The sequence below is a fragment of the Pempheris klunzingeri genome, chromosome 15, assembly GCF_042242105.1.
Source record: "Pempheris klunzingeri isolate RE-2024b chromosome 15, fPemKlu1.hap1, whole genome shotgun sequence".
Classification (NCBI taxonomy): domain Eukaryota; kingdom Metazoa; phylum Chordata; class Actinopteri; order Acropomatiformes; family Pempheridae; genus Pempheris; species Pempheris klunzingeri.
The window spans coordinates 16,614,423-16,623,837 of NC_092026.1; the positions used below are offsets into that span (position 1 = coordinate 16,614,423).

The 9,415-nt window shown below is 39.4% G+C and overlaps 1 protein-coding gene across 1 annotated transcript in view; it reads right to left on the reverse strand.

Moving 5' to 3' along the window:
- The window catches only part of dhrs1 (dehydrogenase/reductase (SDR family) member 1), a 64,201-nt gene that overhangs the window by 1,717 nt on the left and 53,069 nt on the right, over nt 1–9,415 (reverse strand). Inside the window, exons 2-5 of the mRNA XM_070845667.1 lie at nt 1,492–1,514; nt 523–671; nt 197–340; nt 36–115 (exon numbers count right to left, since the gene is read on the reverse strand). Coding sequence (XP_070701768.1) covers nt 36–115; nt 197–340; nt 523–666 — 368 coding nt within the window. The 5' untranslated portion in view covers nt 667–671; nt 1,492–1,514. The remainder of the gene's footprint in view (nt 1–35; nt 116–196; nt 341–522; nt 672–1,491; nt 1,515–9,415) is intronic.

Here is a 9,415-nt window from a genome sequence, read left to right on the forward strand (position 1 = left end):
CGACACATCGGACATGACTAAGCACAAAAGCGCACCTGAGGCCTGTGTTGTTGATGGAATCCCAAATGGACGGGTCAGTTTCCCAGAACTTCTTCCCCATGTTCTCGAAGATTGCCTGGAATAACACATCGTGTTTAGAGTTCAGGTAAAAAGGTCACGCTGTGTGACGGCTTTGATGACGCTGCAGTATACCTACTTGTACTCCAGCATAGGCATTGTTAACCAGGACGTCCAGCCTGCCGTTCTGCTCACGTTTGATCCGCTCAAACAGTTCCACGATATCTTCGTCTTTTGTAGAATCGCAGACAACTGGGACACAGTTTCCACCCCTCTCCTTAACCTGTGTTGAGAACAAAGCCGTGAGCTGTGAAGCAGGAAACACCCACGTGTTCAGATGCAGCATTTTCTTGGCCGTGCGTCAGAGATGGACTGGACGGAGGACACATTTTTAGAGCCGAGTCTGTGGATCACAAATGAATCCACCACTGTCAACAATAGATACATGTGATGTCAGAATATTACCTGTGCAGCGGTCTGTTTCAGAGTCTTCTCCTGGCGCCCTGTGATGTAGACGGTGGCTCCGGCCTCAGACAGCTGCAGAGCTATGCCCCTGCCAATGCCTCTGGAGGCACCTGTTACTACACACACCCAGCCGGACAGGGACATTCTCTCTGGGGGAGGAAAACAGCACCACAAATACAGTAAGCAGTGAGCTCAAACACACCGTGAAGAAGTACAGATAATGAATAGAGGTCTGTGTCTGCTTATGTGACCAGAGGCCAGGTGGGGAAAAAACATGATTGCAACATGGTGGCATAAATGAAATTGATTCCCTCTGTCCATAGTTCACTTAAAACCTGGAGGTGTGTGCCTTCTACAACTATTATGCCTGTTCAGTTGACAGCTGCCCCTGATGTAAGGGTGATGATCAATCAGTGATACGTTTGAAGATTGTAAGAAACTGCACACAATTGCAGAAATAAATTCACACTAAAAAGTGACGCAGCAAGGCAACTGCTCCATGTTACGACACAATAAAACCATCCTAATATAAAAGTGTTGATACCACTGGCAATATCTGTTAAGTGTCTCATGTAAGAGAAAAAAAATCTTATTCTTATGTAACTTCTGTGAACTCATAATTAGATAAATGTAATGTAATTTTCATTCTTATGATATATCTACTCATTTATTTTTTAACAATGTGCTTCCCCCCCCCCGTTTGAACACTTTTATTGTTGTTTTCTCGAAATTATTGTCGTTATCACTCAAGTTTATATAACATGAACCTCATATATAACCAGAAGGCTTCAGTCAGAGCCTGGAAACTGTTCAGAGAAAACTTGACGACTCCTCTGTACGATTTAATTCAAACTTAATTCAGCTTTATCAGGGCCGAGACTCTGTTGTTATGTAACACATTAGACTGCCAAATAAACTTTTAAAATCTATAAGATTAGGTCAATTGCATAAAAAAACAAAAGCTGATACCTGTTTGCACGGAAAGCGCCGGATCTGGTTTGACGAGTCCTCAAAAGTTGTTCGACCACGGAAGAAATAAGTGTGACGGCTGGAGCGTACAGCTGTTTTGATATCCTACCGTGCGGAGCATCGACCTACAACAATGTGAGCAATGTGACAGTCAGTCACCAGCACAAAGACAACAAGATACCGCGTCTACCGTAGTATCGCGAGAACGACCCGGTCGATGCGGAGGTTGATGCGGAGGACACACTTCCGCTAACTTCCTCCTTCGCTCGGGTTCTTTGCCAGATTAAACGAGCGTCAAATATTCATTAAAATGACCGAAAAAGACTTTCATGCACCGTGTTTGAGCCACGCACCACCGAGCCGCTTGCTTGTGAAGCAATATTCCTTTAAAAAAACAACCTTTGTGGGCTGTTGTGGTTTCGTTGGTGACATTTTATATAACTTCAGGCAAGCTTAAGGGAACTATCTTGCTGCGGATGTACTCTGTGTAGGATGTACTCTTGTTGTGTGTTGTGGTTGAATTTACAACAATTTACACACGATGGCGCCAAAGTCAGACCACGTGGAGCCTATCATGGAGGTGGTGATGATTAAAACAGTAATGGTGTTAATACATATATAAAATATTATATCCATATGTTTTATTTCCAAATACCCCTGGGTTTTTGGCCATTTCCATATGCTATGTTTGCATCTTCATCTAAAAGATATAATTGAAGATATCTCCCAATTAAAGACGAGCCCAGTCAGTCACATTGTGGTCATTCCCCCTCTGAAACAGTTCTCTCAAAGAGAACGAGGGGCATGAATAAAAAGCACCCAGTGGTATAAGATCATCTACAAGAATTTCTTCCAGGTTTTACTTTAAACCTCTTAGTTTCTTTGCTCTGTGCATTAATTCCAGATGATGTGTCTCTGTTGCTGAAGTGGTTTGCAGCAGAACGTAATGCCTTGAAACATTAAGAGACGATGGCAACACACGTCACAGCATTGTGCCTTTGCACACAGGCTGAAGCTTCACTGCATTAATCATGTTTCCCTTTTTCACCAGTAGTCACAGTTTATGGGATTTCCTGATCAATCTTTAATGCGTGACGCTAGATAATTGTGTAATCCAGGACAAAAAGATGAGAATTTCAGTCCAAATTTGTCAAAAAAAAATCAGAACACAACAGGCTTATTCAAACAGGTCAATATTATAAATACAAAAGAAACAACAGGCAAAAAATGTTGAAGTCAGCACATATTAATTGCTTAAAAACTTATTTAAATCTCCAAAATCACCCTCTTAAAATCATTTGAACAAACTTCAGCCCATATTTTGAATTCAAACAGTAAAACCTGGACTTACTGCACATCCATAAAACAATCAGCATCCAGCCGTTGAAATTAGACTCAGATTTAGGTCCAATACTTTTTATTATGCTTGTTGGTGTTAAACCAAGGTTAACCCTTTATCGGGCAAGGGACCATATTTGGTAACTTAAGTGGGAGGTCAAAATGCCGCCCCTTGTCTCACCATGAGGCAGTAGAACCACATGATTTCTCCAATCAGCGACAATCAGGCTACATGACAGACCGGCAAGAAACCATATATGGTAACTTCATTGACCTTGATTTTCACCATAAAATAGAATTTGTTTTTGAAAAACTCACAAAAGTAAAAAAGTCTTGTAATGACCACCAGTAATGGTCTAGGGTTGAAATTTAGAATTTCTAAGTATTTCAATGAGTACCCTTTGGTTAAACCAAAAAACTATATTACTATTGCTTTTATTATTTATCATGACAGCAAATAGCACAAATGGGTTTTGCACATTCATTACACTTGAACAGGCATTCAAGAATTCATGTTAGGTACAGAACATGTACACTTTGCACCAACAAAACCACGTCAGCTCCATTATTACATTATGTCTTGATGTTGAAGTTGATGACAATTCAGTACATGAATAGTACAAAGTCTGAATTAAATCATTTGTTTTTGAGCATTGTACATCAGGAATCAGAATGTTCACAGGGTTTAGATAATTTTTAGATAACCTTATATGCTTGAAATATCAAACCGATAAACAATTACAAAAGAGACTGTGGACACGTCCATATTTTAGAAGGAGGTGTGTATGATCATTATCATCTTTGTGCTGCTGAATGCTGAAAGTTTTTGGCACCAGTGTTGACTCTTTGCAGGCTCAGCTAACATTATGTAATTATTGTGTTTTTACTAGTAGTGAAAGAATCAAGGTCAGTTTAAAGTGTGTGCACACCACCACTTTGTGAGAGTTTGTTGTTTTGGTCCTGGATTCCAAAGAAAGACCAAACCGAAAATTGTGATAATAATAAGCATAATAACAGTAATAATTGTATTACGTACGCTGACATGTTACAAATAGATTAAATGTAAAGCATCAAACATAAGTATTTCATATGACATATATGGCTGCAGTGATAACTGACGAACAAGAAAATATTAATTTGAATGTTTTTATTTCTATTTATTGATTGAAAATGTTTTTAATGTCAGCTGCGTGTGTGTGGTTAGGTCTCTGGCTTGGATCAGGTTTGCCTCTTGGGCAGATCGACACTGATAACACTTGGGTAGTCAAAGATTGCATACATTACTGTTTCAGGAACATCTCCTCTGCACTTATATTGTTTTTTGGGACAGGATGTAGGAATGGTTCTTTACAAAGAATGTAACATGATATTACATTAGGTATTATCAATACCTGGATATTTCAATGTCCTATTGTTAATGTACTGCCCCTGCAGTTCTCTTATGCAAAGCTAGACAGACAGTTAACACACAAGGCTGGACATTTCTTACATTTTACTGAAGTCCACTTTTAGATCATCCTTTTGTGCAAGAGCTGGCTAGTCCAGATTGTAGCGGCACCCATAGATGTCTAACCATGGAACAGCAGATGTCACTGTACTGATCTCCACAGTGACTTGGAGAGTTCTATGGTAGCACATCTCTGCCAATGTGATGGTAAAAAAAATCCTGTAGGTCACTATAATGAGAAACTTTCTCAAAATAATGCCTCTCAAGATAATGAAAAACGCCCCTGAAATTTGCAGATTTGTACCTCACTATAGTATCTCACATTATTTTGAGATATTAAGTTATTATTTCGGGAAAGTTGTCCGATTATAATGACTCACAAGGTCCCTCCACATACTTCCATCCTGTGGTGCAGATAGACGAACGAGTTTGGGTCGTTCCTCTATCAAGTCCAGGTGCATCTTCAGTTTTTCTGCACCCAGTGTGCTCCTACGAAAGTAATCCATTGTCTCTTTCACTTTATATAGGCCTTTGATGGCATATCTGGCCCTCACATTGAATTGATGGTATGCGCCAGGCATAGGAGGTGGATCAATTTTGTGATTTTTGTAGCAATCATTTCAGCAAGCTTTTCATCTATCTTCACTAACATCACTACAGACCTGCGGATACTAACCCAGACTATTGAAGAAGTTTGTCCTCCATATTTGTTATTTCTAACCTTTGTATCTTATTTCTGCTTGCCCCCACATCATACTTGTTTGCCACATTTGCACTGCAGGGTTTTGAACCCTTTCACATCACATCAAATCACAGACATGACCTCGATTTAGCAGGTTTAGTGAGTCATTATCAAAAAGTAAACTTTGTTCAAAAAAGTTCATGCCAAAGAAGGCAAAATTTATTAACACTAAATCCTGATGGTATACAATATCCTGCATCTTGGCCTACATTGATAAGAATACAGGATGCTACACTGTTGCCCATAAAGTTGGAATAATTGTTCAATACCCCCAATTTTGTTAAAGCCTGAATCCACAGTTTGCAAAGGTTCATTGTGGTTTAAGTTTCACTGTGATGTGTTTGGAAGAGTTTGATCAATAAAGTTGAGAAGATATCCACTTTATTTATCAAGAATAAACCACATTGTCACGATCATTTCATGAGAAGAGGTAAAAAACATTTTATTCCAACTTCATAGGCAACAGTGTAAATATTTTCCAGGACGTTTTGATTTGATGGCCTGTTCTTTCATTTCCGTCCCTCTTCACTCTGCAAAGTCAGTCTTCAGCCTCTGTCATTGGAAATCCAAGAAGCTTTTGTTGAGGGAGTGATGTTGCAGTTTTTAGTTTTCTGCATTCAAAATGTCCTCATTCACTTCATTCGCTTTGGCAGCCCAGAATCTAAAACTGGCAGTCAATGTCAACACATCGACTTTCTGGAAAGCATTGGGAAAATGCCAGTCACACTTCAAGACAAACAAAGCAAAGTTCAACTCATGATGCTTTACTGGTAGTCTGTGTCATGGTTGATTCACCTCTTTTATTGATTTATCTCTTTTGCTTTTTGGGAGTAGATTACAGTGTTTGAGTCACTCAGAACTAACAGCAAACATTTCCTAAAGCTATATAGCTGTTAGAAGGTTTTTCTCATGTAACATGATTCTGTAGGAACTTGTGTCATACATGGTATATATGTTACTCTCAAGTCAGCATTCTACTTTTCCGACATGCTCTCATGTATCTGAAACCAGATATAGCTTGTAGAATCCTATACACGTGGTAGCTTTACTCTGTATTCCTTAGTCTCATCTATGCCTGTGATGTTGGACTCCAAGCTTGTACACCTACATAAACTTCTTGAATGAATCTGGACTCCTCTCTTCATTGCTACAACCACAGAAAAGCATCCTTACAATAGCATTTTTTTGTTTTTCCACAATGTGACATTTTATGGTGTACTCCTTTTTAGAGCATTTATTTGACCATGGACAGGACAAGATATTGTGGTCACATGGCATATAATGCACACAAATAGATTTTTAAAGTCATTATTATTCAACCACATAACCACACAAGTTTAGCATCAGAACTGACATGGAGACATGACGGATAGGTAGAATGAACTGTATCTTGGCGTAAAAATGACCCACACAATTCAATATACTTCCACAACCTCCACAGTGTGGCATGTATATATGTATATATGTGGCATATATGATATCCAAATATTGACATGATGGTGCTCTGACCTTGACTCATTTCTCTCTATCTGTGTAGTAGTCCTAAATCCAAGCCTTTACACACACACACACACACACCACTCCCACTCATCGAACATTCAGTGCTGTATAAAAAGCAGGACTGCTGTTAGAGGAGGACAGTGTTATGACAAACTGTGCAATGGCTGCAGGTTCTCATTTCATTTGGATTCCTCTCTGGATCCTCTTGTGTGTCTTTCAGGCCTCTGACAGCAGATCTGGTAAGAATCAGTAGGCCTACACCGTCCATACTGCACTCAATGCATCAAAAGTATATCGAATGTATATGTATATCAAATTGTGCCAGCTACAGTCAGCTGATTAATGTTGAAGTTCCTCTGTTTTCTTAGTGACGCATGTGACTACTTCAGTTAGTCATATGTTAAATCCAGACATGGGGGACATTGCTTCAAAGATCCAAGTGAGTCCCCTAAACTATGCTCTACAGAGTGACATACATGCATTTATATAGCAATTTGGGCAATAATCATAATGCTCTGTTTTCTACCCTGTTGACTTCAGTCAATCCTACAAGAGGGAACAGATCCCCAGAGTATAAATATAACGGTATGTAAAAAATATCATTAAAAAAACACATTTAAGAATATAAAAATAAAATAAAAGATATCTGTGGTTTTACTGTTTCTCTACTTTTTGCATTTGCTTCAACCAATCAATCCATATATTTTCTTCCCTCACAGTCAGTTACCATCAAAGGTTGTGCTGGTGAGTGGTGCTTTTTTCCTTTACAATATGTACATGCCAAACAAGGCGCCAAAGGTGGAATACACATAATACGCTCCACATAAACATACTGTGACACACTCTCTCTGTTATTGTGCTTTGTCAATGTTTATTATCGCTAACGTGCCTTCTCAGGTGTGGAGGAACAGCTGGCATGGCTTGGCAGGCAGCTTCAGCTGGGAAAACTCTGCAACTCTCAACTAGGTGAGTGTTCATCCACCTAGAAGCCAATTGGTGCCAGAGACAGTGCAGAGACAGAAATAGCAATTTGCGTCACATATGAATAGACAGGCACGGGGATATACAGGTACAGGGAACCAAGAAGGCAAGAAGAAGGACACACATATACATACATACTCACACCTGTATACACACATACATATAGATACACAAATACATACATTTACATATACACCCTATAGTAATAATAACAAAAACAGCGATAATAACAATGATAATAATGGTATGTAAACTGGTTAGATGGTTAATGTGGAGCACCTGTGTACATATGCACATGTCTGTATACCTATGTGTACATACACATAGTCCACGTATCTTGCAATCATATCTTTATAAGTGATAAAGAATGAACAAGAGAAAGAGGGAGGACTAGGCAATTAACAAAATTTAAAGGTCCCATATAATGCAAAATCCATTTTTTAATGTCTCCTTAACATAAATGTGTGTCCCTGGTGTTCCTACAGAACACCAAGCTTTGAGAAAAGACGGTCCCTTATCTGTTTCTCCTGCTCCATCTTCCAGTAAATGTGTGTGAAAACGCTCTGTTTAGATTCGGCTCTCCTTATGATGTCATAAGGGCACCTGTTGAGCATGTGACCTCCTCCAGCCCTTCAGCGCGCCCACTGTTCCCCTCTCACTGAAAATCTCCTTAATCTGCCATTGCTTTTTTCCTCATTTACACCAGCTCCCGGTAACACGGAGATGTCAAAGGCAAGAGCAAAGCCTGTTCTGTCCGTTTATAATAGAGCGTTCAGACAGAGGCTGGAAACAGTAGCCACTGCCAAGTCTGCTGCGAGAAACATTATGTGATTTTTGAACATTAAACCATGTAAACCTGTTCTGGTAGTACCTCCAAATACAAGTATGAACTTCAAAATGAGCAGAATATGGGACCTTAAATGAATTAAAAGAAGCGGAGTTCCTCCACTAGTGAGGACTGGTGGCCTCACTGCTGCTCTGATGTAGCCTGTGCTTTTTCTGACAGATCATGAAGCCTTCGGCTTGAGGAGGGAAGTCAGACTGCTGGAGCAGCGGCTTGCTATGTGCAGTTCAACAGCCTCAGCTATTACAGGCTGTAAGTTTTCGATTGTAACTCAGACTCTACATACAGTATATGGCACATGACACACTCGGAACAACATAAACCAATGTTTAACTGTACCTGTAATTCCTCTGCAGCTTATCACACCCAGTTAAACAACAACCTGAAACAGCTTCTGGGGACATTACATGGTGATACATCTCGGAGTAAGTTTACCTGACATGGAGATAAAACTTTTTCATTTTTGTTTTGCTTATTGCAAATGCCACAGTTTCTTTAGATTTTTTTTAATCCTATGACAATGTACGGTTCAATCTAACGTAAATGCTTTTTCCCCCTAGTTCTCCACACCATTGCCCTGAGTTGGGAAGTGGATACATTACAGAAGAGGGTCAAACATATTGCTAATTCTTCTGAAACTTCGAGTGCAATTGGAGGTGACTGTTTTTGTTATTGCTCTACATGCGCAGCAAAATCTTTTTTCTGCAATTTAGCACCGTAGGCCTATTCTTCTGTTACTGTCAAAGCAACCAACTGTTTGAACATGGCAACAACTGCTCGATATTTTCCTCTGCAGCACTAATTCTGTTGGGAGCTGCTGTGAGAAAGACTCTGTTAGCATCAGCTAAATGTCGTTAACTTAAAATGTTTCATATCTGAACTCTCACAGTGCTGCAGAGAGAGCTGCTGGAGAAGATCAATGAACTGAATGTAAAGAAGATGGAGATTAAAAAACACAGCACAAACTCACCACTGAGTAAGGGCATTTTATTTTTTTTCATTTTTAATTTAATAATTTTTTGAAAGACCTTTATAGAACAGCTGTGAGCAGTGGTGACTTCGTAAGGATTTC